The 23,679-nt window shown below is 40.9% G+C and overlaps 2 protein-coding genes and 1 pseudogene across 2 annotated transcripts; all 3 read right to left on the bottom strand.

Annotated features, from left to right (window-relative positions):
• Window positions 1–13,916: 13,916 nt before the first annotated feature.
• Window positions 13,917–16,372, bottom strand: LOC147417084 (uncharacterized). Its single transcript, XM_086507841.1, has one exon. It carries the CDS (start codon window positions 16,370–16,372, stop codon window positions 15,824–15,826), a length of 549 nt encoding a protein of 182 aa, XP_086363967.1. The 3' UTR covers window positions 13,917–15,823.
• A 2,051-nt stretch (window positions 16,373–18,423) lies between these two features.
• Window positions 18,424–19,215, bottom strand: LOC147417083 (uncharacterized). The gene has a single exon (XM_086507799.1). The coding sequence runs from the start codon at window positions 19,213–19,215 to the stop codon at window positions 18,424–18,426; it is 792 nt and encodes a 263-aa protein (XP_086363925.1).
• Window positions 19,216–19,390: 175 nt separating this feature from the next.
• On the bottom strand, window positions 19,391–22,731 carry LOC147417082 (uncharacterized; annotated as a pseudogene).
• Window positions 22,732–23,679: the final 948 nt, after the last annotated feature.

Here is a 23,679-nt window from a genome sequence, read left to right as displayed (position 1 = left end):
TGAGATTCACCGATAATAGCATTCACCTTCTCCCCATAAGAATACCCATAATACATCCAAACTGTTCCTCTCTCAAGCACTCATCAAAAAATCATGCGCACAAGACTTGCCTCTCAAACACACGAGAGAATCACTTACATCAAACTAACACACTTTGCATAGAGAGCTCATCTCCATCTATGCAATGCCGTGACACAAATAAAATCACCATGAGAGGTAGCCACATGCATATGTAATGAAGCAAACGAGAGTTGGAGTGAGAAATTTCTTTAGACCAATTGAATAAGTGTGGAGAAACAAACCAATGGTAAATTGAGAATAGAACACTTACTTGATTTCTCGCACACCTTTTAAGGGGAGGACAGACGTTGGCTAACCATCACGAAATGCAACACTTGAAAGTTTTGAAGATGATTTCATGATCATTAACATAACCATGAGAGAGATCATGATGTATTTACAAGTTATTGAGGTGCTACAAATGATTTATTGGGTTGATGGAGTAAGAGATTGTAGAATGGAAAGAGTGGAGAATAGAGTTGCACTTCCTCCAAGGAGGAGGGTTAGGAGGGAGGATGTGAAAGAGCGAGAGTTGGGGTTTTCTCTACTATTGATCAAGAAACAACATGAAGTTTAAAATATAGGTGTGTGTCCTTGAGTCTCTCCAAGGGGCTATTTATAGTTGTGTAGGAGTGGGATTATGCTACACTTAATTAGGGTGAGTGATTGGCCCTAATTAAGTGTCCTTTGACCACTCATTGAATATTGGACATAAAAGGGACTATTTTTTTACCAAAAATATCATTTTAGACCGTGAAGGCTCCATAGGGGTGCATAATGTAGGTGGGCCCCACCATGAGGCCCTACGGGTGGCTCCTGCGGGGTATCTCAACTTGTCTGTCTTGGCATTTAGAAAGCATCTTTAGGTTGGTCCCATCACATGCAAGTGATCTTGAACATCATTGCTCTTCTAGAAGATGAGTAGGGGAAAAATAAGATCTCACTCTCTTGATTTACTTGATTTACAGTTCCCTTTTGCTGCGAATCTGACAGATTTACACTATTTTGACCATAACTTTTTACCTGTAGCTCGGAATGGCATGCTTCAAAAGGAAAATTTGACCTTCTCAACATGTTTGATATGAATTTGGACTATTCTTCACGCCCATGCACCAAGGAATTTGTTTTGGAAGGTCCACACTAGGCTAGGGAACCTTTTGCTTCAAAGTCTTCTTGTATGGGCCCTTTGCTTGTATGCATCCAAGGGGAATCATGCTTTTTAAAAAGGCCATGATGCTTAAACAAATAGAGGAGGGCCCAATATTATTTCTTGTGAAAAGAATCTATACAATTGGAGTCTTTTTGAAAGGAGAAAAACAATATGTATAATTTCATAAAGGGATGAGGGGGGGGGGGGGGGGGGCCACTATTTAGGGGGCATAGAAAGACTTGTAGAATTGGAGATAAATGGTAATTTATCTATATGGGATGGAAGATGGATATATTATTTTTCTACTACTAATTCACAAGAGGTAAGAAAGTTTGGGGGTAGATAGTTGGTTATTGTATGCTTACTTTTATTTACAAAGCAAAAAGAAAAGGGTGGTAATATAAATATATGACTAAGGTGACATTTTTGGGAAGAGTACAATGTATGTGTCGCTACAAAGGTTAAACGAAGAGGAGGAATTTACTCTAGATAACTTAATAGCGTAGAAAAATATATACACATATGAGGAAGAGGACGTTGAGTAGGGTGAGAAATGTTGCAAAAAGATGGTTACCATTTTATGCCACTCACCATCTTCAACCCCGTGAAAAAGGATTTTCCTGCCCGCCATATTGCATATCAAAGCACCTTAATTTAGAATCCTTTCACAGAATTGGTGATCCGGACAGAGATAGCGGCGAGAGTAGACAAGTTCAACCTACCCACAAAGAAGCTGGAAAGAGGACATTTGACTACTAAAGACTCCAGAAAATTAGATTGAAGTCTAGATGTTGCTAAAGCCACAGACAAAGCTAAAGACAAAAAACAAGACAAAGTTTGCACAAGGGCGTGCATAGACTAAAAAGGGGCAAATGTTGGCAGATGGACCAAATGGGCGTCCTCCTAGTCAACCCCTTCTTCATGAGCCCTAAAACTTTGACATCCCATCATTATTTTTGCACAAAAACTTTGTAATTGTATGAGAGTCTTTGATTTTAGCAAGATGATCTCTGAGCTGGTTTATCTAAAAATCCGAGTTGTAGGTCGTATTTTGAGTGTGAGCCTTGTAAATTTGGCCCACTAGCCAAGAAAGCCCTAGGTATATAGCTCAATATTTGTAAATGAGAAAACACACATTATCATTATCAAAGTGGTTTTATGAGTTTTGGAGAGTACAACTGAGAGCGGCTACTCTCATGCGCTTTGTAATCAATCTATCTTGAGCTCTGGTAATCCAAATTCAATTCCAAAACTTGCATTGTGTTTCTTGTCTACTGCTCTTTAATTTCATTGTAATCACTGTCAATTCTATTATGGTTTTTGACTATGCATTATTAAGATAAATCGGTTGTTTTGAGTGCTTTAATGGTTGTTTTTTGACGTTTCGACCATATGAGAGTGTTCCTAGACCATAGGGAGACCCTTATAGTATGGTCTGTTGCAAAGAAGTTCAAGGAGAGGGAAGAGCATCTCTTTCCTTACCTATGATGGTACCATTGGTGCTACGGACAAAGTCTTGGCCTTTATCCAACAGTTCGATGCGGCGTTTGGAGATGAGGGCTTCACGGAGTCCTCTAAGCTACGCCATGTAGCTATGCACTTTCAAAAGTCCGCCAGGCAATGGTGGTCTAGCCTACGAGCCAACAATGAAGCTCCATGAACATGGAAAGCTTTGAGAGCTTCCATTATGAAGCAGTTTTTGGCCACCGATGCCAAAGACAAAGTACTCACCGAATGGCGAAGCTTGAATCTCTCTCCCAATGAATCCATCCACAAATATGTAGACAAGTTTTGGGACCTACAACTCAAAGCCACTGTCTTTCAAAAGTTGGATTTTGGAGAACAAAAGCAACAATTTTGTGCGGGCTTAACCGAAGAAATGGCGGAGTATGTCAACTCCCAAAGACCACGTACCATATCGGCAGTAATACACCATACTATGGTGGCCTCTCGAATCAATTTCCAAACGGGGGCTAAAAGAAATAATAAGCCCCCGGAAAACAAGGGTTCCAATGAGCCTAAGGGGAAGGACAATGTCCAAAAGTCTCCTAAGGGCAACTCCAACAAAGCTAAAGAGAAGGGAGTTTACAAAGGTAAGAACAAACTCTCTCCTGAAGAGCTTGAGCGTTATCGCAAGGATAACCGGTGTTTCAAGTGCGGCGAACAAGGGCATGCGTACCGCGCTTGTCCCCAAAAGAACAACCGCCAAGATCCTCCTAGAGCTTCCTTGGTTGAAATCCAAGAGGAGGAGACTCACCAAACTCACCACAAAGGATCTCCTCTATGCCATGCTTGGGGAAAGGTAAGAGAACATGATGCTTTTATTCTCTTTGACCCTGGTTCTACTCACAATTTTATATCTATAGAGTTGGCCACCAAGCTAGGCATACAATCTTACGAGATGGGAGATGTCCTACCCGCAGACAGTGCCTTCAAGGGGCAAGAAGCTTCAGTCACTCCCTTAATCGGGAAATTGAGGCTTCATGTCCAAGGCTATGTGGACAAAGAGGAATTCTTTATCTCTCCTCTCAAGCATGAGGATGTAATCCTAGGGGCACCATGGTTTGACCGCCTGGCTGTCGATGTTAAATTTCCTGAAAGGAAAATCTCCTTTAAGTTCAGGGAAAAAGACATGTATATATATGCTAAGGAAATGGGTAACACTATCCCCATTGTACATACACCAGCTTTCAACAAGTCAATAAAGAGCTCTATTTCCATGTACATGATTTTTGTTAAAGATTTTCAAAATGAACCTAATGCTTTAGCAAAAGAAAATAAAAGCAACCAAAAGGAATTAGAGTTATCCAATTTTCTCAAGGGGTTTCAAGATGTTTTTATTGATGACATCCCTTGTGAGCTACCTCCTAAACGAGGTAATGATGACCATGCAATTGAACTTCTTCGAGGAAGTTCACCGCCTAACAAACCTCCTTATAGAGTTTCTCAAGCTCAACAAGAGGAGATTATGCGGCAAGTGCATGAGCTAGTTGAGAAGGGCATGGTTAGGCCTAGCTCATCTCCATTTTGCTCACCGGTGCTATTAGTGCAAAAAAAAGACGGCACATATCGTATGTGTGTTAACTATAGAGCACTAAATAGGATCACTATCAAAAATAGGTTTCCTGTTCCACGGGTAGAAGACCTATTTGATAAGCTACAAGGATCAACCTACTTCAGTAGGATTGACCTAAAAAGTGGCTATCATCAAATAAGGATAGTTGATCAAGACATTGTAAAGACCGCATTTCGCACCACACTTGGTCTTTACGAATACATTGTCATGCCTTTTGGCTTGACCAATGCACCAGCCACATTCAACCGCTTGATGGAGAAGCTGTTCAGGCCTCATCGAACCTTCACTAGAGTGTTCTTTGATGATATTATCATCTACTCTAATTCATTAGACGAACACAAGCAACACCTCCAGGTAATATTTCAAGTTTTAAGAGAGAATAAACTTTATGTTAATCGAAAGAAAAGTGAATTTTTCTTGCAAGAGATTCAGTATTTAGGTCACATTATCTCTCAAGATGGCATCCAAATGGATCCATCAAAGTTAGAGGTAATAAAAGGATGGCCTAAACCAAGGAATCTTCATGAACTAAGAAGCTTTATAGGTATGTGTGCATACTATAGACGCTTCATAGAAAAGTTCTCACAAATTGCGGGACCATTACATGACCTAACAAAGAAAAGCGTTAGGTATACATGGTCTGCTAAGGAGAAAAATGCTTTCGAAAAGCTTATCTCTCAACCTGTGCTTACACTACTGGATCTCTCAAAACCATTTGAGGTCCAATGTGATGCTTGTGGTGATTGCCTTGGAGCTGTTTTGCTCCAAGAAGGGCACGCCATAGGCTATGAGAGTCGAAGGCTCGACCCTGTTGAGCAAGCTCTGGGCATATATGAAAAGGAACTCCTTGCAGTTCTACATGCCTTAGACTCATGGAAGCACTATTTATTGGGGACTCCTTTCATTCTGCGAACGGATCACCAAAGTCTTAAGTACTTCATGACGCACACCAAGCTCTCCGACAAACAAATGAGGTGGGCAAATTTCCTTTCGCAATTTCATTTTCATATTGCTCACATTGCTGGCAAGCATAATCAAGTAGCTGATGCACTCTCAAGACGGCCGAGAGTGAATGCGGTTTCCATAGCAACTCACAATGATCTATCTTCAATGATAGATAAGTACGCTATTGATCCCGACTTTAGAGATGATTTCAGCCCTTTCATTAGGGAAGAAAGAAGAACCATTTACTTTACATGAAAGGAGCCGCCAAGCTATAGGTCAGGACCCTGAAAGATGGGTTCCAAGAGATATAAGAGGACCCATAACCAAGAACCCTGCACGAAAAGGAACAGAGGATCCCAAGGATTTTCTTGAGTGCATGTATGCAAAGGCAGAAGCCTTAAAGTTGAAAGAAGCTCAAGAAGCTGAAAGAAAAGCAAAGGAAGAAGCGACCGAGCAACAAAGACAAGCCGAGACTACTAAACAGAGTGAATCACATCACGACTGGGGGAGATGTCTCCGAAACCCACTTTACCCACTACGGAGCAAGAAGACCAACCAATACCAAGCCCAAGCCCTTCACCAACAACTAAACCCAATGAAGGCAAAAAAGAGTCTGAAAAATAGGTAGAAGCAAGTTTTGAATAGCCAAAAGAAACAGAACAAACTAAGGCAGGACCTTGTACAACAACCCAGCCAGAAATAGCCAAGGCATCCATGAAGCCTCAAGAAGCAGCCAAGGCAACCGCAACGCCTCAAGGAAGAGAAGTAGAACCCCGCCACAACCACGAGCAAAAACCACATCACCACCTAAAGAACCACAAACAAAAACGGACAAAACCTCTAGACAGCCCCAGGTAGAGCTTGTTGAATGGGAAACAAATGACGAAGTCATCATGCAGGTCAATGAATATGCCAAGCAGATGCAGTTGATGACATATAAAATGCGAACAATTGCACTTAGCTGCAGTGCTAAGGCTAAGGAGATTGATCTAGTCATTGATGCTCTACAAGGAGAGCTACATGACAGTATGAACATCATTCTATATCTACAAAGACACATCAAAGAAATGAAAGATGAAGCAGAACAACACCACCTTGCAAAGGAGAAGCAGCAGAAAGAGATGGAAGAGCTGGGAGATCTTTTGACTAAATTATCCAATGCATGCAAGAGCAAAGATCAATAGCTAATAGAAGTAACTAATGAACAACACCAGCTTGCAAAGGAGAAGCAGCAGAAAGAGATGGAAGAGCTGGGAGAGCTTTTGACTAAATTATCCAATGCATGCAAGAGCAAAGATCAACAGCTAACAGAAGTAACCAATGAACTTCTAACCACTACTCTGTCAGTACAAAAGATCCAAGTGCAGCTCGATGTAGCTTCTTTTGCTGAGGTTCTTCTTGGTGTGCGGCTACTGTTTTCTTTTTCATTTCTTCAATTCTTGCCCGTCTTTCTTTGTTGTCCGAGCTTTCACTGCTATGAGCTTCATGGGAGCTTTCTGTAGATTCTTCGTCTGACTTATACACTCTCTTTCTTGAACAGGTGGTTCTTGGAGAAGGTTGAGTAGCCACAATCCAGGTGTTCTAATCTAGGGCTAGCGGTAAATTGTCGGCCATACCAGTAGCATGATATGCTATCCTTGTCAACACTTCAAGAGCACCCATATATGTGTATTTTTCCTTCTTTCTTTGTGCCTTTCAATGTTGTAAGTACATACTGTGCATGATCAATTTCCTGCCTGGTCAACACTTGAGTGAAGGTGGTCGCAGCCGCATGGTTTGGGGTGGTGTACCGTGGTGGTCAATTTCATAAATGAATTCGGCTTCCTTTAGATTTTCTATCTCCTCTTTGATATTTCTGGAAAATGTTTCACTATAAGTATATGGCTTCTGTCTGCTTGGTTTTTCATCATCTCTCATAGGTATGGTATGTTGATAGATTTCTGGATCAAGACCCTTGAGATCCTTATAAGACCAAGCAAAGATATCTCGGTATTCTTTCAGTAAACTTAACAAAAGCTCTTCTTCTTCTTCTTCTATCAAGTCGTTTGCAATGTAGGAAGGTCTAGGCTCTTCTCCTGGTTCGGCCAGATCTATCTTTTTTGCGTTTTTCAGGTTCTTCGTAGAACTCACCCTGTTTTCATAGTTCCCTGACAGGTTGTTTGACTATGATTTTTTGGTTATTTCTTGTAATGGATGGAACACTCATTACATCTTTACCTTCCTCCTTGGTGGTTTCCATTTTAGTGGTATATATCTCCTTTAGATATTTCTTCAACTCTTGATACTTCTTTCTCCATTCAACTCGTGTCATGGTTGAATTCTTGTCCTGGTATTTAGGTTTTGCTTGAGTTTTCTTTCTTGTTTTCTTCAATGTTTTTGATATTTTGCGCTTTTCATTTAAAGGATATCTACTAGTGATTTTTTTTTTGACACAATCATGTGCATCTATTTGCATCAGAAGCTGTGTTCTACTGGAGACTGATGGCATAGGTCTAGATTTGAAGTTTCTCCTATTTCTTTTCCACTTATACCATTTCTGTCTTCTCGGTTTTTTGTTTGGAAAGTCAAAAAACTTTTCCTCCTCTCCTTTCATGAGTAGTTTAGCTCTCACATGTTCTTTTTCTGACCCCAAATCATCTGAGGTAGCTGAATATTCTTCTAACTCATCTGTTGCATTATAGTGGAGGTCCGAAAAGACTTGTTTAGCTTTCATTAAGTCCTTGGATTCTTGAATTTTGTCTTCTATGTGAAGGGTTGAGATCATTTGTATGGAAATTATATCATAGCCGTTCTCATTGCAAAATTGAGTAGGCATAGACCTATTTACACACACATCCATTGTTGCCAAAATTTGAGTCCACTCAAATGGCTCAAACAAATGCTCTGGAAAGGGTTCAGGTACATAGGCTTCATCTGTGTAGTCCCTTTATAAGATAAATTCTTCTCGTTTTAAGCTCCCATTTTTTGAGGCTATGCACATCCAAATAGGTGTGTCTTTGTTCAACCAAGATGGAAGCTTAGTTTCAGCTGAAGAGAGTAAGTCAAATTCTTGTATGGGCATTTTCATGGAATCTCTGTAAGTGTGATCTTTTAGATTAACTCTTGTTATTGATCCCACTTGCTTCAAGTACAGATAATTGTTTTCCTAATCCTAGATAAGTTGTACTTGTCGCATGAAAGGTCTTCCCAAGATGATTTCATAATTGAGTTTCTTTCCAAAGTCCACTATTACAAAAGTGTGTTGATATGTTCCACAGGAACTAACTATCACTTTTTCAAGCAGTCCTAAGGGTTTTTTGATGTGTCCATTAGCCAATTGCAATTTCATTTGAGTTTGTCTAATGGTTGGCATTCCCCATGATTCCCATACTGCTTTTGTGGCTATGGCTATTCTGCCCCACTACCCAGTATTGAATGGTTTCTATATCATTATATCTCACCGGAAGGGTTGTTTTTCCTTCTTCCCCTTTGTATTATTCTCCAACTTTGTTCATTGGAACAGATCTAATCTCTTTGTTATCCAATTTGTGTTTCAACTTTTCCAAAATTTTCACGATTAATCCTGTTATCCCCACCTTCTCTAGAGTTTTCTATAGGACATTCCATAAATATGGTCTGATTTGTAACAGTTCTCCAAAAGTAGGAGTGTATTGAATGGTTGTAGACATGATTGAATGGATGTTGTCTACCTCTAGGGTCTGTTCTGCTCTTTTTATCTGAGTGGTTTTACACACTATGGATTCATCTTTGTTACCTCCCAAGTAAGAGGGTAGTACTGTTTTCAAAGTCATTGGTTTAGACATTCCTGAAGCTTCAGAGCCGCAATCCCCATGCAAGGATTGTACATCCATGTCCATATCAGGAGGTAGATTGTCTAACCAAACTTCCTCTATAGGAGCTGACTTCAGAGTTAGGCTCCCATCATTACTCTCTCTAAGTTTTTCCCACAAGTGTCCTGGCCAGTCTTCTTCTATGAACGGAATTCCATCTAAAGCATCTTCACTGTCAGGCACTATGAGTTCTGGCTCTTTAGTTTCAAGGTGGGATTCTACCACCACTTCAGATTTCTCTTTACATGTTCCTTCCACAAGCTCCTCAGGTTTTGCTATACTCTCGAGCTTGGGTTTTTGTTTTTCCAGCATCACTTGAGTAATTCTTACCAGATTTTGATAAGCTTTAAGCTTAGCTGCTTCCATATCGGGAGAAGGACAGTTTTTTCATTTGTTTTCCATGTTTTGGCCTGCTTTAAGTCCCGCTTGGTAAGCTTCCAATGCTGCATTGATTGGCTCAAAAATTTTGTCTACCAAAATTGATCCTCCAGATTTCACGGTGGTTTCCTTGATTTCTCTTCCAGTTTCTTTCACTTTTTCTTGGAATAGTTTCTTGGATTTCTCCTCGATTTCAGCCCTTTGTTTTTGTTTTCTCATCTCATATCTTTTGCTTTTACTTCTCTTGGTCTTTTGAGAGGAAATTTTAGTATTCTCCGAATCATCAGCGGAGTTATGTCTATTTTTCTTAGCATGAGCTCTGGTAATTACCTTAATTGGAACAATAGGTTCACTCTCAGATGAGCTACTAGGTATCACTTGGACTACGCTGATTACTGTTTTATCCTTGTTTAAAGGATTTTTTGGACAATCTTCAGGGAAGTGTCCTTCCTTTTTGCAACATTGCATACAAAAAGCTTCCATTGGCTTAATTTTCTTGTCAGGCTCTGGGCATTCATTTTTCTAGTTATCATCTGTACTAGAGTTATAACAGTACCCCGTTCTTGGCTTAATCATGGGTCTTACCATCGGAGATCTAACACCTTGATTAGCTACATAGTACATCGCTGCAAGTTTTGGTGTAGTATAAGTCACATGTTCTTCCATTGGTGGTCGATGTGAATTATACCAATCTCATTCTACCATTACTGTAGATGGACTAGGCTCAACATAGGGTGTAACAGGCACTAGTGCTTGTTCATCTATGACTCCCTATGAATGGATGTACTTTACGGGCACTGCATTATGTCCTGGATATGGAGGTTGTTGACCCAACACGGGCTAAGGTCTTTCCATACCCATCGGTGGTCTTTGAGCTGGGGCCATATAGGTTGATATCTGTACATGGGTTGTCCGTGTGGCCTCATAGGCACGTATTGAACACTCCCATCATACTTTGGTTGGTAATAGCACTCATTGGTCTCATGGTTGGTCCATTTACCCTCGATTGTACACCATTTCTACGGCCTGATTGGTTGTTTCCGTTGAGGTATCCCTTGTCCTGGTCCCCTCATAGGTTCTTTTCCATGTTATTCATCATTTCATTCATCCTTTTGAGCATGTCTTCTTTGGCTGTAAGCGGTGATGCAAGAGCTGTTCCCACTTGTGCTTGTTTGTTGGATGTTGTTTTCTCACTTTGATTATTCTTAGGGACATCTTCTTCATTGAAAATATCACAATTGTCTCCTAAGCAAATAGCATCTGACACACACTCTTCTAGGGTCATATGTTTCTTGCTATACAATATAGCATGAAGTTCTTTATCTAGCAGTCCCTCTAGAAACAATGTATTGTTTCATTCTAGTTGCACAATCCCTAATAGACTCACCTTGTTTCTCTTTGAAGCTATAGATTTGAGCTACAATATTATGTATGATCCCCGTTTTGAAACATGCAGCTACAAATCCTTGAGCCAATATATTTAAGTCCATGATTGACCTTGGTGGAATGTTTTGGAACAAACAAAATTTTTCCAATTTATACTCAAGTTCTCGTTTTTCAGTGGACAGTCTTTTTATGATCTATTTTAAGCCTCTGGGTCAATTCAAAACTTAATTGGCCTAAAATGTCAAGAAAAAGAAATAATTTGAGTTTTTGCAAACTCTTGAAATTTTATCTCGAATGCGTCCTTATGCTTACCCACTAGTTCATACAACTTTTAAAGCATAATCTCCAATCGGATTCAATGGTGGACAATCTTCTGGTGTTATTTCTAGCCATAGACTGAAATTCTACAACTTCACATAAACAACTTACAATTGATTCTTTTGGATAGAGCAATGTTCTGAGATCCACATCGGATTCTACTTACCCTACTCCTAGGTCCTACTACAATGGGGTTGTGGAAAGTGTCCAGAAACACTCGTTTTCTTGTTTTTTATGGTTTTTTGAGCATTGATCTTAAGACTTGTCTCGTCCATCAATCATTCTCAAAATCCTAATCCAATCCTACATTCCCACAATCCTAAAAGGTACTTAACAAGTACAACCTACTTTCAAGCTACCTCTACACAGCAAAAGACGACAATCTTAAGCTATGCGACTTTAAAAAGAAAGTTTTGACTCTAGGTGATCCTAGAGGAAGTTAAAGGATAACTTCACAAGACGCTTGTGTTTTTCCCTAGTTTAGGTCACTTCAATCCCCGAAAGCGGTGCCAAATGTGGGACGGTTGTCTAACCTCACTCCTATCTTATTGCAGACATAGCGAGAACCACGAATATAGTTGTCAATCCATGGGACGAAGCTGACTCGACTAGTGTATAGAGGCTACAAGAGGTTGTCAGCTTCATGGAAAACAAAAAACAACTTGCATCTAACTCAAGCTATACTCAAATGACAGAAATCACCAAAAGCTAGTCGTTGATTGGCAAACAAATCACATCCGTTACAGCATCAAATGACATCCAAATGTTGCGAAATTTCTAGGACGTGTTTATAAGACCTAAGCACACATTCTTATGGTTTCAAAACTCACTTTAGGTCAAGTGAAAAAATCACGATTATTAACGGTAGTGAGTTTTTGACCTAGTCGTTTTCGACCCAGAATGCATCTAAATGCTTAGCAATGATACCCCAATACCTCGCCTATACTTAGTTTATGATTTTGAAGCTTAAATTCCTACTTATGATGAAATAAGGCCACAGGTCGGCGATGAAAAAAGCTACAAATTATCATGAATTTCTTACATCAATGTGTAGAGCTCTTACCTGCGGTTGCAACACAACAGACGACATTGCAATCTGACAACCGAGAAGGGAGTAGGAAGCGTGAGAAGGAGAGAAGTGAGCATCGTTAGCTCACGCTGTGATTCTATTATCCAAAACTTATAAAATACTTACAAAAATTGGCTTTTATACCTTAGCCAAGGTTTTTGTGGTCAAAACTAATAATCTAGGAGCTCTAGCTAAAGATAGGTTGATACAATCTAGAAGCTTGTAGCCCCGGCCAATCATTTACACTGTTTATCTAGAAAGTAGGAGTAACAACATTCCCGATTCATCAAAATAATAAGAGTTTTTACAATAAAAGCTCCAAAAAATGTTATTCGAGCTAGCTTGCTGCTAACACCAACAAAAAAAAAACATGTCGACAGTCAACAAATCAGACGGGACCTAACGGGTTTTGGCAGTCGAGTAACGAGGGAAGGTTGGGGAGAGGCTGAGTACTAGGCACGATGGAATATGGTTTTGCAGTAGCGTGAGCACACGAACCGCAAAGGATTTTTTTTATGATGAGCACTCACAATGAGAGTCGACAAAAGAATCCAATGAATCACTAGGTGTAGATGATGCCGTACCTGGCTTTGGAGCAAGTCAAAGAGCTATTGCTCAATGTCTTGGATTCAAATCCGTGATGAGCAGAATCAAAACAAGGGAAGTGCAGCTACCAAAAGCAAAGTCCACCAGTAGGTAGAAGCAGCACCAAGCTTGCACGTCGTTAAGGTATTGAGCTTGGAGCTTGATGTCTTGTATAAAGCTTTGTAATGATGTGGATAGCACTGATAGGTGTAACTTAGCTGTGTTATACGAGAAGATAGCACAAAAATGGGCTTTTCCTGAGCTTTAATATGTTGGTGCAAGGATTTACAAAACAACTAGCAGATGTTGGTGGTTGCGGGGCCTGTAGGCCACATGCTGTAGTGAAAGCTTGGGGTTGATTTCTAGCAAAGGGTGTAGCATGCACAGAGGACGCGTAGCATCACTTTGTGTGTGTGGGATGAATGTTGTTGACAAATGGGCATTCACTTTTTGGTAGAGGTCAAAAGCCCTTTAAAATAAAGAGCTATAGCACAATATGTACATAGTGATAGAGTTATCCCACACAGTCACAATGGCTCTGAGCATTAAATGCTCTCAAGTACTTACACACACACACACACACACACACACACATACACTCAAACTTCAATCTGCAAGAAATCACAGAGAGAAAAATGCACTAATCTTGCAATGTAATTTGTTAATTAGTTGTCCATGCGAGGTCCGATTTGAGCAAGCAAATGGTCGTTCAGAAAGCTCTTGACAATAACTTCTCCCACACACGAGAAACGCTACAAGAACATGATGATGAAGAGATTAATTGAAGATAAAAATTATGTGTAAATACACTAAATGTGAAGACTAATTGACGATGAAAAACTATGCAAGGATTCAATGCTAATGAAAATTTTTCTTTTCCGAATCACCAAAGGGTAGTGGAGCATGCTCGTGCCCAAATGGTGATTAGGAAGTAGGATTATCGAGAGTGCTAATGCAATGGTAATTAATAGGCTTAGTTGTGAACCGACAGCTTTGATACCACATGTTGAGACTTGTGGCTATGGTGTAAATGATAGCAGTCCATTCAATTAGCAAATTAATTATAAGAGATTAGAGAGAGAGAGAGAGAGATTAACGCTAATGGAGATAGAAAATCATTAGTAGATTAATATATTGCAAAATGTATACAAAGTGGCTAGAATAGTGGGTATTGAGTGGATGCAAAGTCAGATACAAAACATGCAGCAAAGGCTTCTTTTATAAATTAGGGAGAGAGTCTTCTAATGATCTACACCATGATGTCAAATTGTTGATTTCCATTTTAGAGAGGGTTCTCACGTTGTCGGGGGATTTTTATGTGCACGAGTTGAGTCGGGTCAGCACCGGGCTGCTCGCTGTGGGAAACGGTGAGAGAAAGATGCACATTTCAAGAGAATATAGCACGAAAGAACACCTTGAATTGAATTACCTAAATGAACTAAAATCTAAATACAAAAAAAATAATAACTTGATCGCAATAGGCAACAAGTGCTCTTGGTCCCACCGAGACTGTGAGCGGAAGAGAAAATTCCAAAAGTGTATGGCCTCAATGCTCTTCCCTTGCTCTTCTCGACCACCTTCACTTGCACTCACTTTGTCGTCACTTGCTTGAGTTTTCTTTAAATTCAAACAAACCTCTGAAAACTGCTAAAGATCTGCTTCTCCATTGTCATAACTCTTTTCTCCATTGTCATAACTCTTTGTGAACTTCAACTTCTCGTCCTTGCTTTATTCTGAACACTAACGATCTTCTTCCTTTGATGCTTTTGGTATCGATGAAGTTTCTACCCTTCGTGCCTTCCCGAATCACAAGTTAAATTTCTCGGTCTGCTCCTTGTTGGACACTGACATATCATGCCCAACTTGTCGTCCAAATAATAATACTCCTCTCTCGCTCGTGTTGGCCGCCCTGTCCTTAGCTTGCAGCCTTCCTTTGGAAATTTGTGGCACTGCTTTCATGCACGCAAAGGACACAATCCTCCTTCTCTATTCATGAGTGCCAATTGCCACCCTCTTGCTCATGCACTCGACAACAGAGCTAGCAGAGCCTCCTCGTGCTCTCTCCACCAGCTCCTGCAGTTCTCGGCCTGCCTTGCTCGCGCGCGCACGCGTTCTCTTCCCTCTCAGGCCCGCCTCTGCTCGTTCGGCTTCCAAACCACCAGCAGCTCGATTCAACTCTTTCCTCTCCTGCTGTCTTCACCACAAGCAACCCCACTGTCAGCTCGTCCTCCTCTTCGTCATGGGCGGCCCCTGACAGTTATGCGCTCGTCAACCTGCTACTTTTCTTCTGGCGGCCTCGTCCCCTCTCTCTGACGGCTTTTTATCTTTCCCTGTGCTGTCTGCTTTTCGATGGCTCCGCCCTTGCGTGCCGTTTTTTTTTTTATAAAGCTCATCAACCTCTATTTTTACTGCAACCCCTTAACTCATAAAATATTTCCTTTAAAAAAAACCTTGCTTTTTATTACTTTAAGCGGCTGTTCACACTGGTCTTGCATGTGGGTTAAAATAATGCCGATCTTCACCTTCAAGGCATACGTATAGGTGAATGCATTGAAGAGAAGCCGTCCCTTTGCATCGAATATCTCCACTCTTTACTAAGCCATGCCGCCAAACTGATCTTGGTGGGCAACAAGCTCCTCAAACACATTTTAAGCTTCTTGAAGTACATCATATTGAAATACTTGAGAAATGGAACATCACATAGCACTTCTTATGGTTTACATATCAACCAAAGCATCTTCGAACACATAATATCGAACTGAAGTATCCTTGTCACCGCTATATTAGCCGCACCTACTGCTCTCTAAAGTACATTGCAGTAGTTATATGTATCAACAATGTCTTTGCCGAGTACAACAACACAAGCAATATACTCCAAGGGATGGCAATCAATAATCCGTCTGAGCAATAATAACGTCTAGAATCTTGTGTTATGTTAAAGCTTCACCTATGGACGTGGAGCGTCATGACATCCACTCCCTCTGAACCTGCACATCCTCCGGCATGTGCCAACCGTCTTCAGGTTGCTAATCATCATAAGCAAAAGTATCGCCAGAAGCTTCTTCTAGCGAATACATCTCATCATCTTCTTGGCATTCTCCAGAATCTATATCACCTAGAACCACCTGTCCTTCTCGCTTCTTGAATAATTTGATCCTCTTTCCTGCAATGGGTACTTTAAGCTTGGTGCCATCAAGTTCTCTAAGCTTGTAAGTTCCATTATCATAAACGTGCAGCACAACATAAGGTCCAAACCATCTCTTAACCATTTTACGCATGGCCGAATATTGATTTTCCAAACTGCTATCATAAACAAGTACCCAATCTCCATCTTTGATAGTATATGGTCTCAATCTATGCTTCTTGTCAAATGCAGCTTTATTCTTCAATCGTGCCTCCTTGAGCTTATCTATTGCCTGGTCAATGTCTTCTTGGCGTCTTTCAAGCTGCCGAATGCGCATAGCAAGCAAGTCTTCAGTTGACATTTCTGATTTCCATGGCAGTATGGTCCAAGAAACAATCGTCTCTTCTATAGGCATGATTGGCTTTTGCCCATACATAAGTTCAAATGGCATAAATCCTGTAACTAAGCTATGAGTAGCTCTGTCAGCCCATAAAGCAAAAGGTAAAAGTTTAGGCCAATCACCAATTCTTCCTCTACAAGTCTTGGCCAAAGCTTTAACAATAGGCGGATGTCCTCTTTCACTTTTCCATTACCTTCCAGATTATATGCTGTAGTAAGAGCCAAATTGATTCCCAACCGATCGAAGAACTCATAAGCTTCATCTGCATCTAATTCTCCTCTATCTGCAGTAATCTTCCCAATGCAACCATATTGGCAAATCACATTCTCAAGCAAAAACTTACATACTGAACTTGTAGCTTTGGTACGCAAAGCTCTTCCTTCCACCTGGTTAGTGAGATCCTCTCTGGCAAGAACAATATACCTCATTTTCCAAATACCGACTGGCATAGTAATCAAATCTACAACCCACTTATAATGCATAGCCAATGGATAAGTAGGATGTAACTCATCTCGATGTCGCACATTTGAATACTGTTGACAAACCATGCAAGTCTCCACAAATCGAGCAATATCTATGTACATACCTTTCCACCAGTAGTGGTCTTTAATCTTGGCAAATGTTGCCCACACTCCTCTATGTCCTACCCATAAATTCTCATGAAACTCTTTAATTACCTGTTGTTGTTTTACTTTGTCACATACCACTGGTTGTGGTGATCCTCGTGGACGTTTTGGTTGCTTCCACAAGTGCCCATCTTTAAGGAAATAACCATAATCTTTCTTCCTGATCCTCCTGTATTCTTGATCACTCCATTCCTCTTGCTTGGTGAGAGTGCTGAGATAACGGCCTATCAAAATCCACTCTCCATCGTACATCTCATCTAAAAAAGCTTCAAAAACACGAGCAAGAACACTACAACTTGCATGCAAATGAGAAGAAGTATAAAACTTTAAGCCCACATTATCACTCTCTGTAAGCATCTCTTCCTCATCTTCATACCTGGCTCTTGATAACATATCTGCTACCGGATTGTCCCTTCCTGCAATATGACAAAATTCAGGATTAAGAGACTTAATGAAAGCTATCCATCGTAACATAGCAATATCCGGAGTGGAGCAATTCGTAATCATTCCTATCAATGGTAAGCAATCAGTCTCCACTACAACTGAAGCTCCAATAAAACACTCCTTGTCAGACTTTAGAGCAGTAGCAACGCCCCAAAGCTCTCTCTTAACGTGTGAGTAACTTCGTTGACGAGTGTTAAGAACCTTTGCACCAAACCGAATAGCATATCTATGACCATCCTCATCATCTTGACCAATAGCCCAACCAATGCCTGTAGGACTAGTGTCAACCGTCAAAATCACTGGCCTTCCACATTTATAATCAACCTTCCTTAAGGTAGGAGCATCCAACAGCATCTTCTTCAATTTCATGATGGACTTTGTATGGACATCTTCCCACACAAATCTTTTCCCTTTTCTTAATAATTGGTAAAGTACTTCTGCAACATGAGCAAAGTGAGGTAACCAAATACGATAAAACACGCAAGCACCCAAAAAACGACGGACTTCAGTAACTGATGTGCATGAATTCTTCATCCTTTGTATTGCTTCCACCTTAGCTGGACTTGGGCGTCGTCCATGTGGCCCACACATATGTCCAACAATCAATATTTCTTTGGCACCAAAAATTGATTTTTGACCTGAAAGTGTTAGATTTACCTCTTCAAGTTTAGATAGAATAGCTTCACAATCTGCAATATGTTGAGCAACAAAGCTTCGGCACCCCCTCTGATCTTTTACCTCGTCTTTCAAACCTTCTTCACAACCCTTGATTAGCAAATCATCAATAAAAGGCATAGTAATGTGAGGAATGAATTCTCTTAATACCTTGTTCATGCCATTCATCATGTGAGCAACAGAATTTGTGGCACCTTGCTGTAAAGTACACATCCTTACCAACCCAAGTGGAGTACACATAGTAGTGAGATCTCTACTCTTAAAAGCAACCTAAAACTGATCATAGCCTGAGTAAAGATCACCCATGGAATATATAGCCCTACCTGCAAAATCTTCTGCAAACTCGTCCACAATTGGTCATGTGCCAACATTACGAATTGTTACCTTATTTACTAGCTGCATGTCTTGAATAAATCGCAGGGCTCCATTCTTCTTTGGGACGGTGAACCATCGATTAGAATAAGGTGCACAAGATGGCTCCAAAATACCCATACGTATCTTTTCATTTAACAAGTCAATAAGTTGTGGTAGATGGGCTTTAGGAACAGGAATAGGACGCAAATTCCATGGCATATGTGGAACGGTAAAGATAATCATAGGTGCTACAACATTTGGATCTACACATCCAATTTCACTGGGCTCAAAAGCAAAGGCTTTACCATGTTTTGCAAGCATCTCTTGAAAGCACTTGACCTCCTCATCAGTAAGAAACCCTTCTTCACCAATGACTATTTGCTTCAAGGTCTCTTTAATAAATTTGTGGCCAATGTTCTTGGGATCCCTTAGCTTTGGTTGGTGTGAAGCTTTTTCGATAACCTCCTCACTCTCCCCTGGGAGTGGGGTAGCTACAGGCCTGACCTTCTTTGCAACAGTTTTGTACTTTGTATCCACCTGCACTTCAAAAGCACCACCCAATTCTTTACTTACCTCCATTAGAATGTAATACATGTCCATCGAATGCACTCGCACAAATTTAGTCCCACTTTGCAACCTACACTTCTTGATAACTTCGAGTTCTGACATCGTATCAACATAAGAAACTTCTTCAAAGACTCCTGAGATAACATCATCATGTTCAAGTACATCACATCCCTGCAAATCACTTTGAACACTTACCACATATTGCTTCTCCCACTTAGATAGCTCCATGAACTTCCTATATGAAACTAACCTTCAGATGTTAGTCCCAGAAACCCCGAAGAAAAAGTCTCTTCTTGCGAGAACTTCTTCTTCCCTATACCACTATCGTCCCGCTCTATAGTGGCACCCCAAGAAAATCCTGAGCAAACCTGTACTCTTTAAACTCTTTCCGAACCCTTGGCAAAGGCTCAGTATCTTAAGCTATCTTTATTCCTGACATGATCAACACAAACAGTCAAAAATTGAACCGCTCTCTTACCATCTTTACTTCGAATCCTTGCAAATGCTGAACCATCATCCAAAACCTTTGTTTCCATACACACAGTTGTGATGTAAGGTTGCCCTAGGATAAGTGGATGTTCCTGTATAAAAAAGTTATGTTCATCACAAATATCTCCAGTTGTAACCTTGACATTTGCACATGCACCATATAAATCGCCAGGCTGGGTGTTGGTAGCTCGAATCCGCCAACCATGATCCATATCAATAGGCCATTTCCCTCTCTGGTACAAGCTTTTTGACATCAAATTAATTTTTGAACCATGATCCACAAGTGCTAGAATAGGCTCATCAATATCACCAATCTTAACAATTGTCTCTGTAGTGGCTCTCGCCCAATGTGTTCTGAAAAAATGACTCCTAGGTACTGCTTCCTCACCATCATCATTATTGAAGTGAACATGTCTTACCTCGGGTGTAACTTGATTGGAGATCACTGTAGACTGTAAACTTTCTTCTTCAATCTCTAACTCATAAGCATCCAGAATCGATTCTACATGCTGAATCACTTGGCTCTTGACCGCATCAGGTTCTTGCTTGACTAGTACTTGCCGCTTTCTCTTTATAATATCAATGATCTCCTCATGAAATTCACGTTTAGCAATGCCCAAGACATCGCCCAAAGTAAGTTCCACCTTGCTATTGAGAATGCGTTCCTCAAATACCTTCTTCAGATTTGTAGCCAATTCAATATCAGATTTTAACTTGTAAGAAGGCCCTTTTGGCTTACCTTGCTTTTTATCTTTTGGTGCCTCTTCCATAACCACTTCAGGTGTAAGAACTTCTGTAGAACTTGCCCCTTCTTCCTTCTTGCCGCTAGTCCTCGTAGCTCGTTTTGATGAGCCCACAATGTCTTCATCTCTCTTGCGCTTCTCTTCCACCATAGCTTCATTAGCCTGAGATTTTGCAAGAAAGGCATACACAGAAAGAGAATCTACAGGATCTGACCACCCCGTAGTTTGTCGAATGTAATTCCCAGCTTGACTTAATGTGTCACGAGTTATTTTACCTTTGTCAGCTGTCCTCAAAGCATATGGGCATAGATTTCTTTTAGCCTTGGTACTTTCTTCATCCTCCGCACTGCATACGTGTAATCCATAAGTTGTTGCATCAACCCTAGAGACATTGTGCTGCATCTCCTCAACCAGCTTCTTCATACCGCCCTTCCCATAGTTAAAACGTAGACGTTCACCAGTTTCCTTAAGATGCAGCTTGCCGTCCTTCCAAAAAACTGTGTTCTTCTTATAAGCTTCATTAAAATCATCACAATTTTTGCGTATATGATCTAAGCTATCACACCACATGCATCCTTTATCCCATTCTTGTTGTGGAGGACGTTGTCTGGGTTCTGAAGAAGATCCACTTGCACTCAAACCATCAAGTTTAACAGCTTTCAAATTCAAATTCAACTCTTGTATACCTTTTACCAGCTCATCAAGGACTGGCTCCTCCAGCTTGGGCTTCGGCTTCTCCACTAGGTCCTCTTCGAGCACTTCCATAGGATCAGCCACTATGAACTTGTCCACCCTCTTTTGTCGCTTTACAATCATATTAACAGCTTCTGTAACCAGTTTCCAATCAGAAGTTAAGCCCAACTCACCAGATGGATCCTCGAGCAGGTGTACCAAGCTCTTCTGAAGGCGCGAATCTGCTGCTTGAATAAATAGCTCAACCTTTTCCGGTTGCATTGTTTTCTGCTCAGCAGTAGATAACTGTTCAAACTTCTTTTCAAAAGCTCGTAGCAATTCTCTCGCAGATAAACCTTTATCCTTCTGTTGTATCCATTTCATAAAGCTTTGCTTGGTAACTCGTTGAGAATCTTCGAGAAAATACTCTTCTTGTAAAGCCTTCTTAAACTCCTGCCAATTTGCACCATGTGTTATCGGAATTTCTTCAATTCGAGCCCTAAGCTCAGGAGCCGCAATTAAGTGAAAACCTTCCACTGAGTCATGATCATTAACTCCATAATCCTCCATAGATTGTTCATAAACAGTACAAAATTTTGAAATATCACGACCTTCAAATCTTTGCAGCTTTTTCAGTTACTGTATACCTTGCTTGACGAATACGTTCACTTTGTTGGTACTACTGTTGAGAAGCCTGTTGCTGCTCCATATAGGCTGCGAACAGCTGCATCATCTGTTGCATTGCTACTTCCTGTGGTGTCGACATCTTATGCTACCAAGTCCCACCCCGGCTCGCTTTCACGTCGGGTTCACCAAAGATGTCGGGGGATTTTTATGTGCACGAGTTGAGCCGGGTCAGCACCGGGCTGCTCGCTGTGGGAAACGGTGAGAGGAAGATGCACATTTCAAGAGAATATAGCACGAAAGAACACCTTGAATTGAATTACCTAAATGAACTAAAATCTAAATACAAAAAAAATAATAACTTGATCGCAATAGGCAACAAGTGCTCTTGGTCCCACCGAGACTGTGAGCGGAAGAGAAAATGCCAAAATTGTATGGCCTCAATGCTCTTCCCTTGCTCTTCTCGACCACCTTCACTTGCACTCACTTTGTCGTCACTTGCTTGAGTTTTCTTTAAATTCAAACAAACCTCTGAAAATTGCTAAAGATCTGCTTCTCCATTGTCATTACTCTTTGTGAACTTCAACTTCTCGTCCTTGCTTTATTCTGAACACTAACGATCTTCTTCCTTTGATGTTTTTGGTCTCGATGAAGTTTCTACCCTTCGTGCCTTCCCGAATCACAAGTTAAATTTCTCGGTCTGCTCCTTGTTGGACACTGACATATCATGCCCAACTTGTCGTCCAAATAATAATACTCCTCTCTCGCTTGTGTTGGCCGCCCTGTCCTCAGCTTGCAGCCTTCCTTTGGAAGTTTGTGGCACTGCTTTCATGCACGCAAAGGACACAATCCTCCTTCTCTATTCATGAGTGCCAATTGCCACCCTCTTGCTCATGCACTCGACAACAGAGCTAGCAGAGCCTCCTCGTGCTCTCTCCACCAGCTCCTGCAGTTCTCGGCCTGCCTTGCTCGCGCGCGCACGCGTTCTCTTCCCTCTCAGGCCCGCCTCTGCTCCTTCAGCTTCCAAACCACCACCAGCTCGATTCAACTCTTTCCTCTCCTGCTGTCTTCACCACAAGCAACCCCACTGTCAGCTCGTCCTCCTCTTCGTCATGGGCGGCCCCTGACAGTTATGCGCTCGTCAACCTGCTACTTTTCTTCTGGCGGCCTCGTCCCCTCTCTCTGACGGCTTTTCATCTTCCCCTGTGCTGTCTGCTTTTCGATGGCTCCGCCCTTGCGTGCCGTTTTTTTTTTTATAAAGCTCATCAACCTCTATTTTTACTGCAACCCCTTAACTCATGAAATATTTCCTTTAAAAAAAACCTTGCTTCTTATTACTTTAAGCGGCTGTTCACACTGGTCTTGCATGTGGGTTAAAATAATGCCGATCTTCACCTTCAAGGCATACGTATAGGTGAATGCATTGAAGAGAAGCCATCCCTTTGCATCGAATATCTCCACTCTTTACTAAGCCATGCCGCCAAACCGATCTCGGTGGGCAACAAGCTCCTCAAACACATTTTAAGCTTCTTGAAGTACATCATATTGAAATACTTGAGAAATGGAACATCACATAGCACTTCTTTTGGTTTACATATCAACCAAAGCATCTTCGAACACATATCGAACTGAAGTATCCTTGTCACCGCTATATTAGCCGCACTTACTGCTCTCTAAAGTACATTGTAGTAGTTATATGTATCAACAATGGCTTTGGCGAGTACAACAACACAAGCAATATACTCCAAGGGATGGCAATCAATAATCCGTTTGAGCAATAATAACGTCTAGAATCTTGTGTTATATTAAAGCTTCACCTATGGACGTGGAGCGTCACGACAACGTGTGGTGGTGCGGATGTGTCACACACCCCAATAGAGAATACAGAGAGAATGAGATGGTGGTTATGGAGTTTAGGATTCTTACTCTAAACAAGAAGTGATAATTGATGATTGAAAGGCTTATTGCTTTCCTGCAAGAGAGCAGTGATGAGAGCTACATATAGAATTATGTGACGAAGTTGATGTAGAGCATGTACACTATAAAAATAGAAGAGAATATAGTAAGATGAAAGATGGTTCTTCTTCTTCTTCTTTCCACAAATGAGAGAAGGATAGTTATAAAGATGGTGTTGCACCACCTCTGTATAATACGTACGTAGACT

The sequence above is a fragment of the Adiantum capillus-veneris genome, unplaced genomic scaffold, assembly GCF_014529385.1.
Source record: "Adiantum capillus-veneris isolate H3 unplaced genomic scaffold, ASM1452938v2 Hic_scaffold_325, whole genome shotgun sequence".
Lineage (NCBI taxonomy): Eukaryota > Viridiplantae > Streptophyta > Polypodiopsida > Polypodiales > Pteridaceae > Adiantum > Adiantum capillus-veneris.
Note: the sequence above shows the minus strand (reverse complement) of the source record. Positions and strands in the feature narration are given on the sequence as shown.

What these genes read in the sequence shown, in the direction of transcription:
- LOC147417084 (XM_086507841.1), bottom strand. Translation starts at nt 16,372, where the DNA reads ATGCCATTTGAACTTATGTATGGGCAAAAGCCAATCATGCCTATAGAA.
- LOC147417083 (XM_086507799.1), bottom strand. Translation starts at nt 19,215, where the DNA reads ATGGAGCTATCTAAGTGGGAGAAGCAATATGTGGTAAGTGTTCAAAGT.